The sequence below is a fragment of the Plecotus auritus genome (assembly GCF_963455305.1).
Source record: "Plecotus auritus genome assembly, chromosome: 13".
Taxonomy (NCBI): Eukaryota; Metazoa; Chordata; class Mammalia; order Chiroptera; family Vespertilionidae; genus Plecotus; species Plecotus auritus.
Genome location: NC_137779.1, coordinates 26,435,191 through 26,462,911, shown reverse-complemented (window position 1 = coordinate 26,462,911; position 27,721 = coordinate 26,435,191). Strand labels below are relative to the sequence as shown.

General features: G+C 43.8%; 1 protein-coding gene across 1 annotated transcript in view; it reads left to right on the top strand.

Moving 5' to 3' along the window:
• TTC28 (tetratricopeptide repeat domain 28) overlaps positions 1 to 27,721 on the top strand; it is a 401,892-nt gene that overhangs the window by 295,976 nt on the left and 78,195 nt on the right. Inside the window, exons 7-8 of the mRNA XM_080649649.1 lie at positions 22,513 to 23,854; positions 25,108 to 25,631. Coding sequence (XP_080505775.1) covers positions 22,513 to 23,854; positions 25,108 to 25,631 — 1,866 coding nt within the window. The remainder of the gene's footprint in view (positions 1 to 22,512; positions 23,855 to 25,107; positions 25,632 to 27,721) is intronic.

Genomic DNA, 27,721 nt, shown 5'->3' with positions numbered 1-27,721 from the left:
TATTCACTCTAACTCCTTCACTATACTGATAAAAAAAAAACACACGTATGTTTCAGGAGATTTATTGACTAACCTGAGATCACACAACAGATTTATGACTAAACCAAGAGAAAAAGACATTTCTCCTGGCTGTTAGTCTGTTTCTGTGCTACAATGAAGGTCCTGTTGAAGTCACCAGGCTGAGAGCTGTGCTTATGAAACATATTGCGATCACTGGATGAGAGGTTACGAATGCCTCTCACCATTCAGTATTTCCTTCTCAAAAGGGTTGCCTTATTAAAATGTGCAATTTTATGGAGTAACAAATCTGATAGAGCGTGATGGCTTCTACCTGGCCACCCTCTGAGATATACATCTGTAGCATTCACACATTGGACTCCAGGAGCCCAGAGTTTGCAGTTGTGTTTTTCTTTTTTAATATATTTTCATTCTCTTCTGTTTTTTACTTTTTATTGCATATAGCTGAACAGTTTTCCTTTTCCCTAGAATGTGATCCTTGGAGACTGATCACAGAGGTATCACAACACTAATGATTTACTGGGTAAAATGACCACAAATTTCTGAAATCAAAACTTCTGAATCTTTTGAATAATGGATGGTGTCTTTCCCAGGGCTGTTTTAGGGATTAGCCCATGGGACAGAAGAAAATAATCAGAACAAGCAGTTGAATATTCAGTGCTTTATAATAAAAATTATAATCCCTAGCATTTATTGAGCACTGATTCCATAGCAGCACTGTGCTAAACCCTTAATGTGCAGCTCAGTCCTTGGAACAAACTTTGTAGCACATGTTACTACCTTTTTATTGATGAGGAAATTGTGGCTTAGTGAGGGTAAGAAATTTACTCAAGGTCACGGAGTATATGGTAGATGTAATTATTTCATAAAATTAATCCGGAACTGATCTCAGCCAAAAAATATTTACCTGAAAAGACTTTTTGTTTGTTTGAAATCAGCACCAAGCCTCTCAACATATAATACCAATTACTTGATAATTTTTTCAAATTAAAAAATACCTGTTAGACTTATTTCACTCACAGTCCTTGCCTGAACACTTCTAGCACCTAGCACTGAGTTACATACTATATAGCAGGCACCACCAGTGTTTGCTGGGCATCCTGGCTATTATCCAAAAGGTGCTATTATCCTGGGTACTATTATCTAAAAGCACCCAAACACCTGTTCCTCTCTGGTGATGGATAAAGTTGTGTTCCCCCAAGAAAGGAAGAAAACAGAACCCATAAGGCTGGAAGAACCTCTGTAGAAGTGACTACTTAAGTGAGGTGTTTCAATGCATTCATGTAACAAAATGGAAATCCAGATTTTCCAAAAACAAAGGAGACGTTCAAGGATGGTTTTTAGGATTATCTTACATAGAAACATTAACTAGCCAGCTGTCTTTCTGCATCTAAAGTTGGGTTTCATTCATCTAGAAGTTTTTTATGCCCAATTTTTGGGGGTCATATTTATATGTAAATCTGGATGCACATGTAGAAAACAAAAACCCTGCTAACATTCTGCTAGGGCGCACACAGGACTAAGTTATTAGCTAGGACAACACTGCTGCGGCTGAGGAACACCATTGTTTCTATGAAGATGAAACCAGGGCCGTTTCTGAAGCATCAGAGAGACAGTTTATTGTTGTTTTGCTAAAATGGTGAAAGAAGCCCAGAGCTCCTTGCAGGTTGTAATGGGTATTCTGCTTTTCCTCAGGAGCAAACAAGGGCTCTCATTCCTGGGAAACTGGAAGCCACGTGTGTGTTTTACACTCTGTGATTCAGAAACGTGTTCATTAAATTGAGTCAGATCTTGACTAATGGGCAAAAGAAGACCATCAGGTGAAAAACAGGGAGCTTAACCTCAAGTTTTTCATATGGGATCTCTGATGCAGACTGGTTCCTTTGTCCATGTTAAACTTCCTATAAAGTCCATGAAAATAACAAAACACTTAAAAAAACATTTTGAAAATTCAACAGAGTGGGTAATATGATGATATTTCCCTAAAGTGTATTAAGGAAATACTAGTAGTGCTTTAGTCTGGGAAGATCTTTACGAAACATTTATAGTCTCGGTACTCAAAGTGTGGCTCATGGATCAGTAGCTTCTCATCTCCTGGGAGCTTATTAGAAATGCAGGTTCTCAGCCCCACCTCAGACACAGGAAATCAGCTTCTGTATGTTAACAAGGTCCCTCGTGATTCCTGTGCACATTAAGGTTTGAGAAGCCTTGGTCTGCCTGATACTTTACGTGCATCACCTCCCCTGCCAGCATAGCATGAACACAGGAGAAGGTGATATTGACCTTACCGCACACAGGACTCATTTCCCCTGAGGTGGGGAAATAATGATGATAGCAACTGCCTTTCCGTGAGCCCCTACTACGCGCCACTCTGCATAGGTGATCATAGTCCCTTTATCCTCCCACACCTCATTAGGGAGGGATTATTAGCTCTTCTTCATAGTTGAGGAAAATGACGCTCAAGAGGATAACTCACCCAAGATCACACCACCAAGAAATGCTAGAACCCAAGGAGCTCCCTGACCTCAGAGCCCCTGCTCTTTCCAAGTGGTCAACAACACGCCAGAGCGAGAAGGAGGTCACCACAGTGGACTTCGGCTACATTTTAGAATTGCCTGGGGAGCATTAAAAACCACTGATGCTCACTCTCTTAGTGTGTTGGGGCTGCTGTAACCAAATACTACAGACTGGGTGGCTTATAAACCAGAAATTTATTGCTTACATTTCTGGAGGCTGGAATCTGAGATACGGGTGCCAACATGACTGAGGTGAGGTTGAGTGACCCTCTTCCAGGTCATGGCAGAAATCTCTCTCTGGAGATTCTTTTATAAGAACACTGATCCCACTCTTCACGACCTGATCACCACCCAAAGGCCCCACCTACCAATACCATCACCTTGGGGGTTAGGATTTCAATATATGAATGTTGCAGGAATACAACATTCAGACTCCAGCACCCACCCAACCTCAGAGATTCTGATTTAATTGGTCTGGGGCAGGGGTGGGCAAACTTTTTGACTCAAGGGCCACAATGGGTTCTTAAACTGGACTGGAGGGCTGGAACAAAAGCATGGATGGAGTGTTTGTGTGAACTAATATAAATTCAAAGTAAAGGAGCGGAGGGGAGAGCAAGAGAACCGGATAGAACAGCCGGATCCGGCCCGCGGGCCGTAGTTTGCCCACGGCTGGTCTGGGGTCTGGGCCATGGCATTGGGGTTTTTTAAAGCTCCCTGGAGGATTCGAATGTGTACCCCACAGTTGAGACCTACTGATTTATAGACGAGCTAAATGTCTCTCTGTTTGGCACTGTTGACAGGACCTTCACCTGGAACAGCTCACCTGCCCTGGTTCACTTGTTACATGGGTAGACTTTGAAATTGCTGGCACTGATGATGCCAGAGTAGTGGCATAAATACCTAAAGCACTTGATGCTTTGTTACATGCAACAATCACATTATGTTCAGGGTGAGAGAAATTGATTATGGACAGTCAGATCTGGCTGAATGTCTAAAGGCAAATATTCACCTTTCCCAATCGTTATGATGAGTACATTCTCTTAGCTTACTACACACATAGCTTGGCCCTCATCTCCAGGTACCACTTAAAATCTCGTGTGTCGGTCTGCAAGTGGGTCTCAGTATTAGGCAGAGCAATGTTGAATATAGGTACCAAAGTTCTAATCCCGCTCCACCAATTGGTGACAGAAGTTGGCTATACTTAATTTTTTTACTTAATCCGCACTGTACCCTACTTCTCGGGTAAGCAAACTGAGGTTCAGAGAAAGTAAGAAATTTGCTGGACCTGTGATTCAACTCAAAATAATGCCAAACAGTCTATTTTCTTTTCTTTTTGCCATACTTTCTAATAAGAAGGAAGTTCTTGCCTTAGAGAGTCAAACCCTGGGAATTCAGGTTAGTTCAGCGAAGACTTTCGGAGACTCTGATGTGAGCCAGACACTGAGCTAAGTTCCGGGGCCCTAGAAATGAAGAAGGCAAGGTTGTTGGCCTCATGGAGTGCACAGTCTTGAAGGGGAGACAAATGGGCTTATGCAGCACTGTCCAATAGAAAGCTAATGTGAGCCACATATATAATTTAAATTTTTCTAATGGCCACATTTAAAAGGTAAGAAAAGGTGAAATTAATTTTAATAATATATGTTATTTAACTCAATACATAAAAATACCACTTCAACATGTAATCAGTATGAAAATTAATGGCAGATTTTACATTATTTTTTATACTAACTCTGAAATTCTGCATGTGTTTTATATGACAGCACATCTCAATTTGGACTAGTCACATTTCAAGGGCTTAGTAGCCACATGTGGCCAGTGGCTACCATATTGAACAGTACATATCTAGAGATACAGTGAGGAAAGCTTATATTTGTTGTTGGGGGAGCAGGGATTAGGGGAGGTTGGTTAGTTGTTGAGACAATTTTCTACTTTAAAAAGGTACCTAAAAGCCCCACATTGAGGTGCGTGTAGTGCTGTATTCCTTAGGCTGAATCTCTGTACTCAGTGAAATAATGCATTACGCTTCTGAGAGCCCCTCAGTTGTAAATGCTCTCAGAGAAATTTCAGCCAAATGACCGATTCCCTCTCTTGGCAGAGTTTAGAGAAACGTCACCTGTGTCTGGGAAGCCTGGTGACCCATTGGTGCTTCCTGTCAGTAACAGGTGTTTTGGTTTTTGTTCATCCTTACCCGAGGATATATTTTCCATTGAATTTTAGAGAGAGTGAAGGGGAAGAAGGGAGGGATGGAGGGAAGAAAGAAGGGAGGGAGGGGGGAGAGAGAGAGAGTGGTTGCCTCCCGCAGGCACCCTGACTAGCGGACCAGGGAAGAACCTGCAACCCAGGTACATGCCCTTGCCCAGGAATCAAACCTGAGACCCTTAGATGTGCAGGCCGACCACTCTGTCCACTGAGCAACACCGGCCAGGGCATTAACACGCATATTTTATAGGGCTTGACTTTGTAACAATTGTAGTTATATAGTGTTTCACTTACTAGAATATCTTAAAAATTGGCTAGATCATAAGCTGTTCAATAGAACCACTCTAACTGGAGACGTGGATAAGGCTGTCTTTCTGTGATCAAATAATTTGGGATATTAGACCCCCCTCCAGGAACTTTACCCTGCACATTAGCATATGAAAGGCTCTGAGAAGTCCTGCATTAACTTTGTTTAACCCAGTGTTTCACACTCATTTGACCACAGAAGACACATGTGTCTCCACATTTATTAGCATCTTGTAGAACACAGCTGCTCTGTGGAGCAAGGTTTGCAAAACACAAAACTAGATGATTACTTTGCAATGACCCTATGTTTACGTGATGGTAGCCTTTCCCACCAGAAGGGTAAGGCCTAAAACCTTTCCTTTTTCAATCTAAATTTCCGTAGTATAGGCTAGAGAGGACTCTTCAGGCCAGTGCACCTTGAGAACTGTCATTGTTTCTGTGGAAATACTGACTTTGTACTTCCTTAGATTTGAGTCACTCTGTATTTAAGGAAACTGTCACAGAGAGCAAGACTTGAAGAGAATGTGGAATGTGGATTGGCTGCAGATACCACAAGAGGCTGGAAGTGCGGCCCAACACTGGGTTGCAAAGCACTGGAAACCCATAGTGCCCTGTGGCCAAGCCCAACTAGAGTTAACTAAATTCGTAATTTCCAGCAATCTGACCATGCCCAGGGTCCCGTCCAATAATTAGATTAAACTGGTTTGTGATTGGATTATTTTGTTACAGTAAGGAAAGGCCACTTGTTCTTTTGGGGAACCATGCTTGTCCTTCACCAGCGACCCCCTAGCGCCGCATAGTTTAGGAACTATTAGGATGGGATGTTGACTACTTCAGAAACGGGGGGACGTTGCTTCATAAACTGCTCATTGTAGAAACCTGTCAGTGCTGCCGTATCACTTCATATCTGACTAGATGGAGGGCCACAATCATTCTTTCTCTTCACTCCTCTCTAGGACCAAAGTATTATTTTGTATGTTGTTTCTTGTCTCAAAGGTACAGTGTCTTTCAGTAATAGAGGATATAGTAGTGACTTTGCTGCTTTCTAATTTCCATTCCCCCAGATCCTCTAAGGATTGCCGATGGGTATGCGTAGTCTCCGAGCCCCCAGTGTGGTAATTTATGCAAATAACTCATAAAAGAAAACTCATCCTTTTGTCTCTTACCCAGTTTTGTAATGAGCTATGCAACATTTTTTACATTTAATGGTTGGGTATGGTTAAAGCATTTGTGAAGTACTTATGAATGTATTTTTATGCTGAATAAATTTCATTAGTGATTTTTTTAAAAATCACTTATTAAGCCAATTAGCCTACCTTATTAATGATTGGTGATAATCCCCTTTTCAAACAGACCTCTATGAACTATTGGAAATAAAAGGCACATTATGCATAGAAAGATGAATCCTCTTGCTGCAGGCTTACACTGTATTGATCTATATACTGTTTTGTGTCAGCAAAGTTCAGGGTATAAAGCTTTTTTTATTTTTTTCTCCCCACTGGAAGGTGGCAACACCAGTGGTCATTCCAGAGAGCACCTACCTGCCAGAAGGCTCTGTGTATTGTTTGTGGCACTTCCATTCCCACACTTAGGACCCTAGGTTATCATGCCTTCCCCACCCGGTCGGGAGCAGGCGCCAATGTTCATCATCCCTCAGTCCCAATGCCCACTATGGCACTGCAGTAAATGTTTGCTGAAAAATGATAAAGGCATTGTAGCAAGTTATGTCCAAGCCGAAAGAGATGAAAAGATCAAGTTATTTTTCACTCTTAGAGCTCACAGGATCTGCTTCTAAGGAGGTGAGATGGGAAGCAGGTACATATTAACAGTACCCAGCTGTTTGACTTGGGGTAGGTTGCTCCCCTTCTTTGTACTTCAGTTTCTCCATCTGGAAAATGAATGATTAATAACTTTGCCTCCCTCTGAGTAATACTATAAAGATAAAGGGAAGAGAGGGATGAGAGCATGGTGAGCTCTTTGGAGGCAAGATCTATGTAACACTAAGTCATTCTAATTGCCACGGTTATTATTTCTCTAGGGTGTGCAATGTATTCAATTTATTCCTTTGAAGAACAGAGGAGAGAGCTAGCTGGAATGGAGGGTTCACACTGGTGAGACATAGAAGATGAGGCTGGTTAAGCAGTTTAGAATCCATCTTTTTAGTAGCAGGGTGTCTTATGGGACTTTGTCCTAAAGAAGTACCTCTCCCCAACCCCATTGTTGATGAAGAGACAAATGGAGACCAATGGCTAGATCTCAGGTGAGCAATCTAGATATGATTTAGAAGTCACTGAGCATAGATAGTACCTCCCCAGATTCCATCTTCTTTACCTATAATTTGCCCACAGAAATCTTGTTTTATGGCCCAGATGCCATTAAATGCTATTAGTTATACTGGTTAAGAGCTTAAACTTGAGACTCAGACTGCCCGGTTTCACTCCTCACCTTGCTACTTTCTAGTTGTATGGCCTTGGACAAGTTCCTGAACCCCTTCGTGACTCATCTGGAACACAAGTTGAACCTTGAACAACACGGGTTTGAACTGCATGGGTCCACTTATACATGGATTTTTATCAATAAATATACAGTTAGCCCTCTGTACCCAAGGTTTCCCATCTGTGGATTCAGCCAACTGTGGATAAAAAAGCGGTATTTTTGATTCTTGTTGGGAATCTGCAGATGTGGAGGGCGACTACATGCATTCTTCTACACCATTTTATAGAAAGGACTTGAGCATTCACAGCTTTTGGTATCCGTGAAGGATCCTGGAACCAATCCCCCATGGATACTGAGGGACGACTGTAGTTAAGTTTTGGGGGAGTCAAAAGTTATATGTAGATTTTTGACTGTGTGGGGTAGGGAGGGCCCACATTGTTCAAGGGTCAACTGTACTTAACTCATAGCTCTTGTGAGAATTATATTTACACATGTAAAATGCCTAGAACAGGGCCTGGCAAGTAGCAAGTCTTCAATAATTTTAGCTATTAAAATGGATATTATTATACATGGGGAGTTGAGCTGGTACTATATATACATCGTCATTCTGTCATCTAGTTATAGATCTGAGACCAGGATTTGACTAGCCCCCAAGCTGGAGAATGGAACCAAATCCCACTGGAGCACAGACCACGTACTTTATTTATGAGTAAATATTAGACACAACTTGCTTTATTTGAAAGTCAAACAGAAAAAAAATAGAGCTAAATTAAAAATTGCTACAGAATAAGGGAGAGGCAGCATTGATTCTCAGGACGTAAGCAGACCTTTAAAAATTGTTTACTGTAGGTACTAAGGTAATGTGTATACAAGTTTGACATCCTTAATAGATGCAAAAATACATGAAATAAGAGTAGAAAATAGCCCTAGGTTTGGTGCAGTGGATAGAGTTGTCAGCTGCAGACTGAAGGGTCCTGGGTTCAATTCTGGTCAAGGGCACGTACCTCGGTTGTGCACTCCTCCCTGGCCCGGGCTCTGGTATGGCCGTGTGCAGGAGGCAACCAATTGATGTGTCTCTCTCACATCGATGTCTCTCTCTCTCTCCCCCTCCCCCTCTCCCTCTCCCTCTCCCTCTCTGTCTCTCCCCTTCTCACTCTCTCTAAAAAAATCAATGAACAAGTGTCCTCATGTGGGGATTAAAAAAAAAAAAGAGTAGAAAATAATAATGAGAAAGCAAGTTGGTTTGGGAATAAGGATTAGAGGGAAAAGAAGACAGGTGAATTGCAAGAAACCTAAAAATGTAAAATCTGCAATAAAGTTAGAACTGAGCAGAACTGAGAAAGTAGGAAACTGAATCAGTGAAGTGGAGAATTATCTCTATCAGAATATAGAAGGAAAGAACAGAGAGATGAAGACAAGAATTAGGAAGTGTTACTAGGGTTTGAAGGGTCTTTGTCTCACCGTGCTCCCACAATATAGTTTGCTGGTGTGTTATAAGATGGCTTCTGTTGATAAGAGAAATTTGAACCTGTCATGTACCTGTGAACTGCCCTTCTCTGGCTCCTTGGCCAGTACCATCAAATGTGTTTCTTTCACCACATCCTTCACCCCTCGTTTCGAATGACATCTCCTGTCTCGTGCGATACCTCTGAAAGCCATCTGATCGAGTGCTGTCCCAGCACTTCCAAGAATGGCTATTTTTTCATTGTGAAAACACTCTGAGAAGAGCAGCTGAACTAATAACATTTTTTATTCTACAAAACAGAACTGTAGAGCGCAACATAATGACCACTTTCATAACCAAGAAACTATCAAGACAAGAAATGATTTGTCTACATCTGTAAACCCATACTGGATGACCTAATCCTAAGCAAAGAGCTAGTGCAGATATCTGTCATCAAAATACTTTTTATTCCTATCTTTTAAGAACCTGATCTTCTTTTAATTATGTTTAAAAATCAGTACATATAATATGATCTCAGTAATATAAACAAAACACTCCACACCAACACCAAAACAAATGGTCAGGAACTATACTAAAATGTTAGCAATGATTATCTCAGAGAGTCATGAATAATACAAATATTGATAGGTGAATAGATAGATAAATAGATAGATTAAAAAAAAGAATCTTTCTGTATTTTACATTTTCTTCATTGAATATCATAATAGTAATTTTTTGGCTAAACAGAAAATCTGATTTAAAATGGCTTAGACAAATAGGGGCTTCTTTTTCTCACACAGTAAGTGTGAGGCACCTGACATTGGTTCAGGGGTTAAGGATAACAGGGCCTATTACTCTGCAGTTCTCTTGTCCTTTCTCCTTATGCCTCATGATCACCTGACGGCTACTGAAGCCCGGGCATTCGGACTCGTTCAAATCAGGAGAAGCAAGGGATGCTGAGCCAGCTTCTCTGTATCCTCTTATCAGAAAAGCAAAAGCTTTCCTTAAAATGCCAGCAGACTTCCGCTTTTATCCACTGGCCACAATAGTGTCACTTAACCAACCCTGGCTGCAAGGGAGACCAGGAGAGCGAATATTTAGCTTTCCAGCCTTACAGCCAAAGGCAGCAAGGGAGAAGGGGGAAGTTGAAAATGAGTGTTGGGTGAGCCAAACTTTGCTGGCTGCCAGAGCATTTTTTAACCATGTATTATTTTTATAATTGAAAACATATTTTTGAGATTGTTATGTTCAATTTTAATCTATTATAGAATCTCAATAATGTAAAAATATGCACACCAAGAAGACAAAAAAAAAAAAGAAAGAAAGAAAGAAAGAAAAAAGAAAGCCACAGGAGCATTAAAGTTGTCTGCTCTGGGTCTTGACACAAATGGCATTCTACATTAACATTACTCTATGTGATCAGGGTGGGAGAGACTGGGTGGTTCGTTTACTTGTATTTATATGGAAGAAGTGGTTGATGAGATAGGAGTGTAGATGGACAGGTGACTGGCCTGGCAGGATAGACAGGGACCCAACCCTTTCTGATGTAACAGGTTTGCAGTTTGTCAAGAACCAATAGATGTCTTGGGAAGCTCTAGTTCAGGTGATTCCACAGGCTTCTCTGATGTGAATAAACGCGGTAAATGGGGTTTTAGATTTAGAGTGGTCATAAGCGCTTTCTAGGAAGACATGTTCAAATATCTCTGTGCTGTACACGAGTAAGCCAGTGTCATGAGCCTCTAATTTCCTAAGCAAATCTCTCTCAATTAAACAGAAAGGGAAGAAAAACTGAAAGCAGTAAATGGATTCACAATGTCAATCCCATTTTGCTCTTTTCCGTGTTTTTGAAATTGCCCTAACCAAAAGCCCATGTACTAATAGAAAAACGAGCAGAGTATATGAATCACTTGTTTTGATAGCATTATGCTTAATCTAGCTAGAACACTTCACACAGTCATAGAGTATGCGTTTTCTATCCAGCATGAGTTTTTAAAATGAAGCTTTTCAGTCTTGATTGCCTTGGGAAAGCAGATTTCATAATTTGCTCTCCAGCCTTGCTGGAAAATCCATCTGTCTTTGCAATTGAATTTGCAAAGTGAAATCATTTCGAAGGGCTGTTCTTTTGGCCAGCTCCTCTGCTCCTCCTCCCTTTCCCTGTCTGTTTCCAGGGCTCCCTGTTGGCCTGGGCAGACCACGCCATCCTCTCATCCTCTCTGAAGGAATGATGTGGCCCTGGGGGATGGGCTTTGTCCACACCCCCACCCCTACCCCCCCCTCACCTCCCAGATTACACAGCTCAATTCTGCAGCAGTTGCGCCTCAGACTCTCAGAGCTGCAAAGTAACCCAGGAGCAAAGTGCTGGGCTGGAAGGCGGTGGACCTGAGTTCATCCCTGCTCTGTAGCTGAGGGACCACATGGCCTTGGTGAGTGTCTTCAGAGCAGACCCAGCCTTTGTTCTGGAGTCAAATAAGATAATGGAGGCCCAAGGACTCCGAAAACTGACAAGTGCCATGAAGTGTTAGATTTAATTCTGCTCCACAATTTACAACCATTTTTGGAAACCTTGAGTTTTAGGTTACCTGAGGTATGTATCCAGTAGGCAGTTAGACTTATGAGACTAAGATTTAGGAGAGAACTCTGAGCTGGAATTGCATATTTGGAGTCACACAGTGGGTCTTGGTGTCATGGTATTAAATGAGATCACCAAGGAAAATTGTGTATATTATTTTTATTATTTAGGAAGGGTTCCATTCTCCTTTATTTAAAAAAATATTTTTTATTGATTTCAGAGAGGAAGTGAGAGGGAGAGAGAGATAGAAACATCAGTGATGGGAGAGAATCATTGATCGGCTGTGTCCTGCATGCCCCACACTGGGGATTGAGTCCACAACTTGGGCATATGCCCTGACCGGGAATCGAACCATGACCACCTGGTTCATAGGTCAACTCTCAACCACTGAGCCACGCTGGCCAGGCCCCTTCTCCCTTATTAATTATCAAAATGAAATTGAGAGGAAGCCTATAACTTATTTTCACAGTGAATCACATTTCACAGGTAAAAAGAAAAACTGTGGTGAAGGCAATCAGTCAGTAAGCCAGATTTTAAAATTAAGGTTTCCAATTTCTCAGTCTTTTGCTTAAATTATTGGATACCAGCCAACAGACTTACCAAGTAATTAGTTTTGATGATTAATTTTAACAACTTCAACTGGATGACAGTACAGAAATGACTTTATGTCCCCCCCCCCCAGATTATTAATTAGTGGCCGGGTATAAAATCACCTCAGAGCACCCAGTATTTCTCAGTGTGGTCTATTGACATTTGGGGGTGATAATTCTTCATTGTGCAGGACTTGCCCATATAGTACAGGCTGTTTGGTGCCCCTGAGCCCACCCAGTGTAAGCCCCTAGATATTTTGACACCCAAAAATGCTTCACCACATTTCCAAATGCCCTTGGGGGTCTCCTGTCTCCCATGCAGAGACTGACCCTTAAGGAAGTGTGCCCCGTTCTCACATACATGCAGAGCTTGGCTACAGTATTCTCAGAGTCCAGGACTTTTCTCTCCCCTTTGATGAGATGATCTGGTGTCAAGTTCCCTTTAGTGTACTCACTTTAGAAACATGGCTGCATCTAAGACTTAGAGTGAATTACATTCTATAGTACAATAATGCTAGAGGGAGTGGCATATTTTGATGTTGTGAATTGTAATGTTGAGGGCTATAGTTATCAAAGCTGTTTGGAATAATAGCAGTATCCTAGAAAATGGAGTATCACAAAGATGAAAACTTGAGGCCAGGAGAAGTAACTTTTCTAAGACCATAAGCCAGTGAAATGGTAGAGCCAGGAATAGGGAACGTCCAATTTGGTCACAGTGCCTTTCTACCATAAAACACTATGTCCAGGCAACTGGTACTTTTGGTTATTAAAGTTGATAGAAAAGGTCCTCTGAAGCAAATTATTGCAAAATCGAGAAGTGGCAACTAAGGGGTAGGCAGGGTACCTAGGCCAATGGTCGGCAAACTCATTAGTCAACAGAGCCAAATATCAACAGTACAACGATGGAAATTTCCTTTGAGAGCCACATTTTTTAAACTTCTTCTAACGCCACTTCTTCAAAATAGACTCGCCCAGGCCATGGTATTTTGTGGAAGAGCCACACTCAAGGGGCCAAAGAGCCGCATGTGGCTCGCGAGCTGCAGTTTGCCAACCACTGACCTAGGCCATCAATTGAGAATGCAACAAAGGTAAAAGGGTTTTTTGATGGCTTGCTCATTTATAACTTCATTCCATAAAGGACTTTACTTAGCTTACAATATCAGATGATGATACAATAGAAAGAGAAAATTAAGATCCGGTAAATACACATCAAAGTAGGAAACCAACATCAGGGAAAAGAGCCAAAACATGCAGCCTAAAGGCTAACAGTTGTTACAGTAGAGGTCCATGTTGAGTCAGAGCTTCCTGGTGGCCAAAGCAAAAAGAGTAACAAATAGTCCTCCTTACCCAAAAGATGGTAGCATAGAATTCCTCCAGGGAAGGAAAGCTGAATTCTAAGAGATTTCTCAAGGGAGATTTTATGTAAGGTATTCTGGTAACAAAATTTATAGCATCAATAATTTAACAGTAAAATTATAATAGATTTCTGTATGCTTTTTCTAATAGGAAACTTTAATCAAAGCCAAATCAAGCCTGGCCCTGGCTGGGTAGTGCAGTTGGTTAGAGGGTCATCCCAATATGACAAGATTGTGGGTTTGATTCCCTGCCAGGGCACATACAGAGTCAACTAATGAATACCTAAATAAGTGAAACAACAGATCGATGTCTCTCTCTCTCTCCCCCCCTAACTCTTCCTCTTTCTCTAAAATCAATCAATAAATAAAAGTAAAGAAAAAACAAGTCAACCCTAGATCATTAAGGTTAAACCTCAATTAATTGAAGCCTATCCAGTATGGGTCCAAGGTAATTTGGTTCAAGTTTATGGATTTTAGTGGGCTCCCTTGATTCCGGGCTAGAATTTAGAACATCCAGAGGTGTGGATCCCTTAAAATCCCCTCAGAACACTTCTATTAATAGGTATCTCTCCTCTCACACAGACTTTGGAAGGACAGTTTGAAATTGTAGGTTATGACAAGGGCTTGGAGGATTGATATTGTATGGCACATCCGTTAGAATGTGCTAGGATCTGGTACAGTAACAACAGTCCACTAATCTTAGTGACCCAAAACATGAAAGTACTATATTCATACACAGCCTACCACAGGCTCACACCGCCTTCAGGGGCAGCTCACTGATCCAGGCCTACAGCGGGACCACCTGGAACGCATACTTCCCCAGTCAGTGAGGCAGGGGGAGAGAGCATGAACTATTGTACTCCAGCTCTTAACGCTCCTCTCTGGAAGTAACACATCGCTTGTACTCAGCATTGCAGCGGGCACCCCTGGCTTTCCCTGAGTAAGGAAATATATATCTGAATGTAGTAGAGAACCAGAGAGTATAGATCATTAGTAAAGGCTGCCACAGATGCGGGAGAAAGGCAGTCCCAGCCAAGCGATGGAATGAGAAAGGCAGGCATACAAAGCAGGGTGGGAAAGAGTGGAAGGGCGAGTGGGGCTGCTCTGTGGCTGGCATAGCACAGGGAGCCCGGGGCAGGGAGGAGTGGCTCAGAGCTGGGTCCAGAAAGCTCGTAAATGCATTTTAATCTATCAACACTTTACTTCGCAGGCCACGGGGGCCCTTAGAAGGTATTCCAGGGAGGTGGGCTTGGTCCTTTATTCAGAGGCTCAGCTCAAGGGAGGAGCAGAAGGGCTATCTCTGCATTTCAGTAATTCTACCTCAGACTTTGAAACAAAAGAACTGTTTGTTTCATATTGAAACGAACTCCCTGCAACATTCTCTGCATTGTTAACTTATGAGGGTGCCTCCCACCTCTTATTGTGATCCACAATGAAAACCAGGCACACTTTGCCTTTCCAAACAGTGACTAATGGCGGAGCTTGGCCAGGCAGGCCCAGCATATTTTTCACTCTGCTCTGGGCTTCCCACCAAGTTCTCTCACCGTGGCCTGGCCACAGCCATTAGGGATGATTGTGCCTAGCACTTCCTACCTCATCATCCATCTCCAGAGCACCCCTCTCCAGCCACCTCCTTCTTAAATAGGTTTAATTATTATTTCCCCTGCTTCATGGCACAATTAATCTTCCCCACTGCCTCGGAATTTACGGCTGTGCAGAACCAGGGAATTTCTGAGCTATTCACCTGCAGTCTTGGTTTTTAACTCTCTGAGGGAAGTAGGAAGTGGGGCCAGGTATGCGGGCAGTGAAATACCTGTGGGCTCCAGTGGGCTCCAGGCTGGCTTCTCTTTTATTATTTACCCCAGGTGTGCAGGACAATGGCAGGAGGGACTACAGAGGAACTGGCTTGGCCTCTGTTCAGCCTCCGGGGAGCCTTGAGGGCCTGGAGTGAGCCAATTAGGGCTCTCTATCCCGACTACATTTAATTTCCTCCAAGTTTGGTTATGAGATGAATAAATTCTGGGGAACCTGAAGTACAGCAGGGCAGCTATAGTTAACAATACTTAATATATTTGAAATTTGCTGAGAGTAGATGTTAAACATTCCCACTACAAAAGATGATGAATATGCTATTTAACTTGATGGTGGCAATAATTTCACAATGTATATATATCAAATAATCACATTCTATACTTCAAATATTTACAGTTTTGTCAATTATACCTCAATAAAGCTGGGCGCAGAGGAAGACAGGTAGTTTCTAAGGGAGTGTGTTTGTGGGGGGGAGAGGTGGCATCCTCAGCCTATTATAGCGGCTCCTCCGAGGGGAAACCGAAGAGAAGGGCAGTTGGGATCTGGGACAAAAGTGACACTCAACTTTCAGTGTCACTAAAGACATCCTGAATTGCTGCTAAAGCAAAAGAAGATAACAGGCTCTTAGCTTCACTTATCCTTTGGAGGGGCAGGAAGGGCCGGTGGGTTTGGTAGGAAAAGTAGACAGATGTAATTAAGATAAATGATGGCAGAAGAGACATGGATGGCCCAAGAGGTGGTGCCCACACTAGCGATTACATCTGCTGCCGCCGCCTCCTCCTCCTCTCCCCCCGCCCTCCTCCTCCTCCAGTCCTTAGGAGTTTCCGGTCTCTAATGTGCACTTCTTTGCTCTAGATATAAATTTAGCCAGGCTGTTGTTATACAGCTGCCACAGGGCTGCTTTGGCCTGACAGTGTACTGTTAGTAAAGAAGTGGGTATGAAATCATGACCGCTTTCGCCAGCTTCATTCCAGAGGGGAGCAGGTGAAAGAGATGGACTCCTGCGTCAGAAGAACCTAGATTCCAGTGCTAGTCTTGCCCCTGAGAGCTCAGTGACCCCCTACGTTCTTGAGTCTTCCGGGTCTCTGAGGCCACAGTAGTGACCTCAGGACTGTTCTGAAGTGTGAATGAGATCGTCAGATGCAGAGCAGGCACCAGTTCTCAGGAAAAGCTTACCTACAGGGAAGATGCTTGTAGCTGACGTCATAGAACTGATTTTTGGATTTCCTCCATTTAAAAATAGCTGTACCTTTGCTGTCCTTCAGGGACAAAAAATAATGGGGACTGGTCTCCGGGCACAGAAACAGTAACCGGAGAATGGGTGAGAGAGAACATCCAGTGGGTGCATTTCTAATAGAGAGCACTCTGATTCCAGCCATCTGTTCACTAACCAGGCCTTTCCCCTCTTCCCCACCCCAAGCTTTGAGATATTTTAGGAACAATATACAGAAGCTCATGTGGAACTCGAGAGGGAGAGGGTGTCCAGGGAACCTAAAGATGTCTGCAGTTAGGGTGAGGGTGTCCTGGAGAAACTGGGGCCACTCCTCCTGGTGAGGGGGCGCCTTGGGAAGAGCCGTTGAGCATGTACAGCAGGTGTTCCCAGTGCTTTCCCCATCCCCTCCCACGTTCCCTGTTTGACAGACAGAATATCATGTTGTCCTTTAAGATCACTTGAAATGAGAGGTCCAGCTAAATATCATGATTATAAAATTGAAACAATGGGACAAAGCACCGTGTCGTTTTCAGCATGTGCATGCCCTCCTCTGGGCCTGGAGAAGGATAAGGAGGTTGGTATAGCTATGGAGGCTGGCGACCAGCTGATTTCTTTCTGTCCTGTGGTCCCAAAGACAAGGACTTGAACTTAAACGTCCACATCAGGACTTAGCTATGAGAAAGAGTTTCCTGGTCCAGAATGGGCTGCAGAACAGCTCTCTGCATATCTTTATTATTTGATTTTATTTTCTATTGTGGAATTTTACACACACACACACAAACACAGAGATAGGACAGTATAATGAACCCCCACTAAACTCATAACCCAATTACCAACATTTTGCTAATCTTGTTTCATCTATTTTCATAAACGCACACGCATGCTTACTTCCCACCCCCCGCTAGAGTATTTTAAAGTAAATCGTAGACACCATGTCATTTCATTTGTAAATGCTTCCATATGTATTTCTAACAGATGAGAACTTTATAAAACACAGCTACTGTCTCAGTTCACACCTAGTGAAACTGATTAATAACAGTTCCTTCATATCTTCTGCTTATTTTGAAAGCAGATGGGCTGTGGGTCAAGAGTCCCTTCCTCAGCTCTGCCACTAATGCACTTCCTCTCACTGGACCCCGTCTTTATAAAGTGAGCCTGTGAGAGGGCCTCTTCCAATCCCAATTCTTATGTTTCCCCTGAGAATAGCTGGTGCTGTGGCTAGGATGTAAGCAGTGGAGGAACTCTTAAACCCCCATTGGATCATGAACTATTAATAATCAGAACAGTAATATGTTCAGGAAATGAGAAGAGCACTTCCATTGTTTGTGGAGGCACACTGCAGCCCTGCTTTTACAGAATTCACAAGTGAAAATGCAGTCACAATTCACTGCTGAAACGCTAAACATTCCAGTCACAGCAGAAGTTCTTCTGCTTGGCTTGTCCTGTGCATCCCTCCATTGATGTTTGCTGGTCATGGTTAGTAATAAAAGCAAAGTGCATTGAGCACTTACTATGTCTCCACACTGTGCTAGCGTCTAGTAAGCATGGTCTCCTTGGCTTTCACAGCGGCTCTTTGTAGTCGGTATTGCTATTCCTGGGGCAGTGACCACTCCTGACACAGAGGTGGAGGCCGATGGTGCTGCTGTATAAATCCATCACCACACCCCCTGTGAGAACTCTGCTTTGTGGAAGGTCTTCTGCCCCACTAATCTTCATTTAATTCCCCTCCCCGAGCACGTTGTCACCTAGCGCACCCCGCTGACAGGCCCTCTGTAAGTCCTCATCTGAGTGACGGCCCTGGAAAATCAAGCTGTGGTCTCCAAAGGGAAGGAGGATCTGCAGATTATCTCCTCAGCATGTGCCGTCACTCTGCTGGCAGCTCTCGGCAGCTTTTATGTTGCCTCAATAAAGAGAAAGGCTGCCAATTGTGTGTAATGTTCCGTTCAGAATTCTCCTGGCTGGCAGCGGCGAGACAGTAGAGACACAGGGCAGATGAAAAAAATTCCCACTCAGCCAGATCCATATCCTTTTACCTTTGCTCGTGTCCAGAAGTTGTTTTGAGAATCTTCCTATAATTCTTTATAGATCCTTGGAGGTATCAGACCAGGAGGAAAGGGAGGAGGAAAGGGGGGTGCGCGGGCAAGCTGGCTGGGGGTCAGATCATTTTGCCATAACCAGCAGGCAGCTTCTTTCACAAATCATTGAACCCTGAGTAGCCATTATCATCCCAACTGCTCCCTATTAACCAGGCCAGACTCTTAAGGCCCTGAGAGCAAGACAGCATTTCTTGTCCTTTCACTCTGCTCATACCATGTTTAGAAAGCATGCTATAGTTTACACAGATTACTGATATATACTAATGTGTTTCTCATGCCATTTCTTTGAGATGATTATAACCTGACCTTATTAATAAGAAGGCAAACAGCATCAAGTTTTCCATTTAAAAAAGAAAGAAAAGCCCAGAGACGTAAAGTGGCTGCCTCAGAGATGCTCAGCGAATGAGGTGAGAGCCAGGCTTGTAGCACAGGACTTCTGACCTAAAGCTCTGTTCTTTGCCATTATGGTGTGCCTTCTAGATGTTTAGCCAGCTTCCCGGATGATGGGGAACCGGTGGGCAGCGGGGAGCTAGCAAGGAGACCTATGTCCTTGGTGGTAGGGGGCAGGAAAAAGCCTGAGCTTCCTCTGATCACCTTCTCTGAAGGTCTCAACACCCTCTTAGCAACCGACCAGTGATCATACTGGCTTAAAAATCATTGCAGTGAAACCCAAAAGCTCTGGGGAGGGGAGGTCAATGTAAAGACATTGCTGGGGAGAAAGTGCTCAGAGGGCTTGTGGGCATTGCTGCTGCCCTCCCGGTTCTGGCTCTGTCTTTGACTCCTGTTCCAGAAATGCAGAAGCTGAGGATAGAAGGGAGGGAAAGGATTCATTTTCTTTAAGGACACCTGGACGTTTGAAATCTAAAAGTTTTCTCTTTAGATAAAAGCATTTTAAAGGTCCAGGCTAACTGCAGGTCTTGAGAACGGAAATGTTTACCGTTCCTAATAATTTTTCCCCACTAACGGGTTCTAGGTAATGCTGAGGTGTTGCCTTTTGGGCAGCTTAGACTTTCTAACCTTGAGACAGGTTCTGAAAAACTCACATCCTTCCAGCTGGATGCTGGCGACATCTCCAACCCAGGGGAATGGCCAGACCCAATCCCCGGGAATATTACTCCTCTTATTGGATCAGTTTCAAAAATACTTTCCGTAATTTTTAAACCAAGGGTTATGCATTCATCATAGGAAAAACACTGACAATACAAATAATAAGAAAAAGCTGCCATTCCACCACCCAAAAATTATTACTGTTAACATTTAAATTTTATGTTGTATGTGTGTATATTATAAATGTAAACATATACATATATACATATATCCTATTAATATTTTTATTAAAATATACTGTTTGTGACCAGATATCCCATTAATATATTGTAATTTTTCCCCATGCCAATATGTAAACTTCTATTTCACCATTTTTAATGGTACCATGTTATTGCATTGCATAGAGTACCATGATTTCTTAATTATTTTTTAAATTACATATTTTACTCATACAAGCAAATACACAGAATTGCCATAGTTTATTTAATCTCTGCACCTCCAGCATTCCTTTTCCTTAAAGCATCTAGTAAGTCCAGTAACTAGCATTTGAATTTCACTTTATAGTTCACAGTACACTTGTACACACATTATTTCATTTGATCCTCGCTACCACCCTCTAAGGCTTGTATCATATTACTGTTTTCCTCATTTTATAGATGAACCTTAAACAGCTCAGAGAGGCTAAGCGATGTATGCAGTACCCTAAGTCCAGTCAATGTCAAAGAGATGCTGGGCCCAGAGATGGACACAACTGTGTAGACCTCCATCGTAGGCAGGGAGGAAGTGGGGACCAGAGAGTGGCCCTGACCTGCTCCTGTCTCCCCGCCTCACTTAAGCATTTATTATGTGTACTGACTTGTTTCGTGATTGTCTCCCTTATGACTCTGTGTGCTTTTTGAGAGCAGACACCTGTCTTTATTTCTCCTCTCCCTTGCTCCCACCACAACATTAGTATACAATACTCAGTTAATGTTTTCTGGGTGGGTGTGTAAATGAATGAATGAACTAATGAAAGGTGTCACAGAGATAAGCAAATTGCAGAGGCTGGATTTTGACAGCTTTCTCCGTGCCTCTATTTTCAGTTCAGATATTTTAATAACCCATCGTGGTATCTTTGAGTTTTTGTACTTCTGCAGGTTTTTGTCACCACTGCAAAGCTCCCACATTGATGCATGGAAAAGCATGTTCAAAACCAAGGGCAAGGAGAAACCTGTTTGCATGCTAGATCCCTCTAGCTTTTCCAGTGCCGCACCCTGGCCTCAACTGGGATGAACCAGGCTCACCTTAATGGCATCTCCGAAGTTACCTCTATAATATCCCTCATTTGGAACTACTTGATATTTATGGTCTCATTTGAACTGCTTGTGAAAACAATGGCTTAGCTTAGCAGCTTATAGCATAGTTTATGAGGGTTGTTTGAAGTGCTATTATTGTTGACAGTAAAAGCTGTATAGCAGAATTACAAGAAATTTTGGAACAAAAATCATTCAAATCCCATCACTTAACAGGGCATCTATTTTTGTTTTTACATAATCTCCTCAAAGTCTCGTCCATTTACACGTTTTTTCCTACTCGTCACAGGGAGCATGCAGCATTGTTTTCTGCTTTTTCCACTTAATACTGTTGTAAGACGCCCTAGCCGGTTTGGCTCAATGGGTAGAGCATCAGCTTGCAGACTGAAGGGTCACAGGTTTGATTCCAGTCATGGGCACTTACCTTGGCTGCAGGCTGGATACCCAGCCGGCTGTGGTTGGGTGCATGTCTCTCTCACATCTATGTTTCTCTCTCTGTCGCTCTGCCTCCCTTCTACTCTCTCTGAAAAAAGCCAAAAAAACATTATTGTAAGAATCTCCCCCCCCCCATTTTTCTGCATAGACTTTATCTTTTAAAAATGTTATGAATTTTTTTAGAGAGAGAGGAAGAGAGAGGGATAAAGAGATAGAAATATCCATGAGAGAGAAACATCAATTGGCTGCCTCCTGCACACCTACTAGGGATCAAGCCCACAACCTGGGCATGTGCCCTGACCAGGAATCCAACCATGTCCTTCTGGTTCAAAGATCAATGCTCAACCTCTGAGCCACCCCGGTGGGGCATAATTATCTTTTTAATGACCAAAACCCTCTATTGGATTGATACATGGCGGCCCCTGTGTTTGCCATTTAAGATGTTCCTGATTTTCCACTAAGCGATACTGTGGCAGTAACACTGTTATGCTTACAGCTTTTGCATTTGTTGCCTGCTTTCCTTAGAGCGCCGCCCTCCCAGGAGGAGCATTGCAGGGTCTGAGCAGCACTGTGTTTGTGGCTGTTGCCACGCTGCTTCTCCAAAGGCTGTGCCAACTTCTGTCCAGCAGTTGATGTGTTTACCAGTTTCAGGGCAGCCTCATCAGTATAGGATGTTGTTTAAATTTTTTCTTTGCTAATTCAAATGGTACCTCAGGGTTGCTTTATTTGGCATTTCTGTGATTATTAAAAGAAATTAGTATTTTCCCCTCTGGGTACTTTTTGGATTTCCTTGGATGTGAGTTGTCTGCTGCCTCAGTGCTTCGCCTGTTTCAGTAAATTTAAATCTTGATTTTTAAAAAAGTCAGACTGGATAAATCTTTACACACAATAGCTATTGAATTTTTAATATATTTTCCAGTATTGTTTGCCTTTTAATTTTAGATATATATTTGTAGTAGAAAACATCTTATTTTTATAATCAAATCTGTAACTTTTTTTTGTTGTTGCTTCGAAGCATAGAAAGCTATCCTCCCTCTGGAGACCTAATAAATATTTAATTCTACCTTCTGTTATTTTAAGCTCTTTAATTCATCTGGATTGTATTTGAGTATAACTTAAGTTGCAATTACATTTTTTCCCAAATTGCTAATGTTATTCTAACCTTTTTCTGTTCTCTTTCTCAGGAATTATACACCAGATGAAAGGTGATTATGATACTGCACTGAAACTCCACAAGACCCACCTGTGCATTGCCCAGGAGCTGAGCGATTACGCTGCCCAGGGCCGTGCCTATGGGAACATGGGCAATGCCTACAATGCTCTGGGCATGTACGACCAGGCAGTCAAGTACCACCGGCAGGAGCTGCAGATCTCCATGGAAGTGAATGACCGCGCCTCGCAGGCATCCACACACGGGAACCTTGCTGTGGCCTACCAGGCCCTGGGTGCCCACGACCGGGCCCTGCAGCACTATCAGAACCACCTGAACATTGCCCGGGAGCTGCGCGACATCCAGAGTGAGGCCCGGGCCCTCAGCAACCTGGGCAACTTCCACTGCTCTCGGGGGGAGTATGTCCAAGCTGCCCCCTATTATGAACAGTACCTCCGGCTTTCTCCAGACCTTCAAGACATGGAAGGAGAAGGGAAGGTCTGCCACAATCTCGGCTATGCCCATTACTGCCTGGGAAATTACCAAGAGGCGGTGAAGTACTATGAGCAGGATCTGGCACTGGCCAAAGACCTTCATGACAAATTGAGCCAAGCGAAAGCTTACTGCAACTTGGGCCTAGCATTCAAGGCTCTGCTGAACTTCAGCAAAGCTGAAGAGTGTCAAAAGTACCTGCTGTCCCTCGCTCAGTCCCTGAATAATTCCCAGGCCAAATTCCGAGCCTTAGGGAACCTGGGCGACATATTCATCTGTAAAAAAGATATAAATGGTGCAATAAAATTCTATGAGCAGCAGCTGGGTTTAGCTCATCATGTAAAGGACAGAAGACTGGAGGCCAGCGCATATGCAGCCTTGGGCACTGCATACCGAATGATCCAGAAATATGACAAGGCCTTGGGTTATCACACGCAGGAACTGGAGGTATATCAGGAGCTGAGCGACTTGCCAGGGGAGTGCAGAGCTCACGGGCACCTGGCTGCTGTCTACATGGCCCTTGGGAAATACACAATGGCATTCAAATGTTACGAGGAGCAGCTGGATCTGGGGCAGAAGCTGAAGGATCCAAGTCTAGAAGCCCAGGTCTATGGCAACATGGGCATCACAAAGATGAACATGAATGTGATGGAAGAAGCCATCGGCTACTTCGAGCAGCAGCTGGCCATGCTGCAGCAGCTAAGTGGAAACGAGTCTGTGCTCGACAGGGGCCGGGCCTACGGCAACCTGGGGGATTGCTATGAGGCCCTGGGTGACTATGAGGAAGCTATCAAGTACTATGAACAATATTTATCTGTTGCCCAGAGTCTGAATCGCATGCAAGACCAAGCCAAGGCTTACCGGGGCCTAGGAAACGGACACAGGTAAACGAGTGGCTGATAAACTTGCACAAAGAGCAGTTGGGACAGCAATGGCATGTGGTTTGTTAACTACAAAACATTTTCATACCTATCTCATTTGGTTCGTCCAGTGATTCTGTGAATTTAGCAGGGGATAGTACTGCCTTTATGTTACGGAGGGGGAAACTGAGTCCCAGAGAGGTTAGGTTAGTCTCCAAGATTACACAGTTTAAAAGCGACAGCTGAAAGTCACACCCAGGTCTCTTTGACTCCAACCCCATTGCCTTTTTGACTGCATTGTAATGAGCAAGATCAAAGATAATAAGAATGGGAAAGATGAGTGAATCAATTTAACTGAGCTTTTCTGAATGCCTCCCACATTATATGGAGTGTTTTTTAATACATCATCTGTACCCACCAATTATTTGGCCCCCATTTTATTGCTTTTAGGGAAAGCCATTTGATAATGGCAGGAGTGAATAAATATATACTATCATCATGCTAGGTACCTTACATATATATCTTGCTTAACATTTATAGCAATCCTGTATTGCTCTACATGTATTATCATCTGCTATGGGATGTGGGATTTATTATCATTTAGAAACTGAGGCTCAGGAAAGGGAATTTACGTGCCTCCATACAACTGGTTTGGTCTGCTGCCAAAATCTATGTTCTTCCCAGTCTTATCACGTCATCTCTTAGCAGCAGCACAAAAAGACACACTGTTGGCCAAGGTGATGCTTTTCCTTCCGAATGTGGGGAGCCCAAGAAGGTGTCTGTGTGTGCAAAATATACGGCTTCTCCAGATAGTCAGGGGATTAGGGCTCCTGGAGTGGGGGAAAGGCAAGGGTCAAACTAAATCATCACCCACAGAGTGCTCGGAGGAGCTCAGGGTGAAGGATTTATAGCTGTTGTAAAGTGATTTCAAAAACATAGTCTAAGCAGTAGTGGAAATTGGGAGGCCTGAAGAACCAAACAGTTCACTTGCTATCATTGTGCCTATTAATATATTTTATGTTTCCTCTGGGGTGTATATCCCATTGAATCTCAAGCTCTTGGGAAGGTCACTAAGGGATGACTTTTGAATTGCTTTCCAGATTATGAAATTCCCCTGCATCTCACTCTAAGGGCACATGATAGATTTTAGCTAGAAGAGGAGTTAAGAGCTTCTATAGTAAGTGACAGTGACAAATGCTTTTCATTTTCTCAGGGGCTTTAGTATGTCTGCACCTGCACAAAATAATATCATTGCTTTTCTGTCTACATCCCCGCAGGGCAATGGGGAGCTTGCAGCAGGCCCTTGTGTGCTTTGAAAAGAGGCTCGTGGTCGCCCATGAGCTCGGGGAGGCCTTTAATAAAGCCCAGGCCTACGGAGAACTGGGAAGTCTGCACAGCCAATTAGGGAATTACGAACAAGCCATTTCCTGCCTTGAACGCCAGCTGAACATTGCTAGGGAGATGAAAGACCGAGCTCTGGAAAGCGATGCGGCCTGCGGCCTGGGGGGCGTTTACCAGCAGATGGGGGAGTATGATACAGCCCTGCAGTACCACCAGCTCGACCTGCAGATCGCAGAGGAAACCAACAACCCCACATGCCAGGGCCGCGCCTATGGGAACCTGGGCCTGACGTACGAGTCTCTGGGCACCTTCGAGAGGGCTGTGGTCTATCAAGAACAGCACCTGAGTATCGCTGCCCAGATGAACGACTTGGTGGCCAAGACGGTGTCATATAGTAGCCTCGGAAGGACCCATCATGCTTTGCAGAACTATTCCCAGGCGGTCATGTACTTACAGGAAGGTAAGTGCAAAGGCCCACGTGGTCTCTGGGTCTACTCGGAGATGGAGTTCAGAGTCTACTCAGAGGGCAGGAGGCACCGTCTGAGTGGCCACCCAGCTTGCAGTGAGGATCTCAGAAGCCACTTCGGTTCCACTCCAAAACCATGGTGCCCCTCACTGGGTGTTCTTCAATAGCACAAAGGCATTCTAGGGTCCAGAATGCATTACCCAGCTTGTCTTACTCTGCCAACCAGCTGCCCAAGGAGCAGATACCCTTCTTCCCTGCTTTTCAGAGTCCTCTGAGTGAACAACACATTCTGCCAAGGTGAATCAAATAAGGTCTAATCATGTAAAATTTAAGGGTCAGAATCAGAGGAAAATTCTTAGACTATATCACAGCTATCCAGAAGTCCATTTTGACGTAGCAGCTGAGGTCTAATCCTAAGCATCAGTCTGAGGGTCACTCAGGCAGTTGACTAGACTTCCTTCTCAGAGCTTATTACTTCAATGCTCGAGATGGTGGCACAGTAACCTTGTTCCAGGCAGGCCCAGAAAGTGGCTGCAGCTGCTGTTGCTCCTCCCCCTCTCCCTCCCCTTCCCCTTCCTGCTCCTCCCTGTTCCCTTCTGCTGTCAAGTTCCCTGCAGTTACCTGAGCAGTCAGTGCTTGGAGGCTTCCTTCACCTCTTTTCTCCTCCAGAAAGCACTGCTGCTCCCGTGGGCACATTGCATCCTCCCATCCTGGGAAGACGCAGGTATGATGATCTGGCTCACTAGTAAAAGGACATTGCTGATTTCAAGCAAAAACTCTCAGTTATAGTTTCCAAGGTGTTTTGTTTTTTTAAAACATATATAGTTTATTTAATTGGATTTAATTCTCACAGTAACCTTGAGAGGTTTTTATTCCCATTTGCAGCTAAGTAACCTGAGACTCGGAGAGTACAATGACTTGATTCTGACTACGTGGTCAGGCAGTGGTGAAGTGGGGCTCCCCCAGCGTTTTGGACCCCAGGAACCACGTGAGACCCTGTGTGGAGTTGCTCCGAACCTCCCAAGAACAGAGCAGGGTTGGAGCAGTCATATCCCTCTTCCTCCGGAGCCCCAGCTGGGAAGCGGGAGAGAGGGAAGCAGGAAGCTAAGTGGAAAATGGGCCAGGGGCTGATGTTTCTTCGCACAGACCAGGGGCTGCTCTGGCCTGCAGGCTGAGAGGTTACTGAGAGGCTGGGCGCCGCTTCCCAGACCTCATTTGGCTCCCCCTCACCGGGAGCTTGCCTCGATGCATTAAATATGAGAATTGGCTTCTGGTTTCCTGAAACTCGACTGTGGTAACATTCCAACGACTGGGGGCGATTTTCAGTTGAATTTGTGAACACTGTTAAATTCAGGCCCAGCATATGACAACCTTTCAGCTGTGTTCTTTTGTACTTCCTGAAATATTGTTTCCATAAAGCAGCTGCTTTGCCTGAGACATTGTAACATAATTCTATATTTATGGGAAACTCAATTTCACTTTTATTGTTCCTTGTAGTTTTACATCTCGCAGAGACCTAAATGCGTATTGTGGCATCTCCTCGGTGCTTGTTTTGTGGGTGTGCTCTACCAGAGAGCCGGGGTGCCTGCGGCCAAACAAGACACCTCTTCTCATGAGCTGGGACAGAGCAGGGCACCTGGAAGGCCTTTCGGAGTCCTCTAAGTCGGGTCCGTACCCTCTTGCAAGGAGGGAACAGTTCAGTCAGAAACCACCTCCGTGCCTTCTCTGGTTTTCACAGGGGCCCCACTCAGGAGAATCTCACACATGGAGCCTAGGCTGGGTCTTTTGAACAAGCTCTGCAGGTGATTTGTATGGATGCCCCTGCTTAAAACCACCGGTCTCATCCAGCCTTTTCTCTCTCTCTTTTTTTTTTTTTTTTTTTGTAAGTGAAGAGAGGGAGCCTGGAGTAATTTAGTGGCCTTACCTAGTCCTGCAACTAGTTCCTAGCAGGCCAGCTCCAGGAGAGCTGGATGGGTGGATCAGATCAGATCCCTAAGAGACAGAAGCAGATAGAAACGGGTGTTAACAGGTACGACGTCTGTCCAGTGGGGTTTTAGCTCTTCATTGTTGAACCTCTGACTATG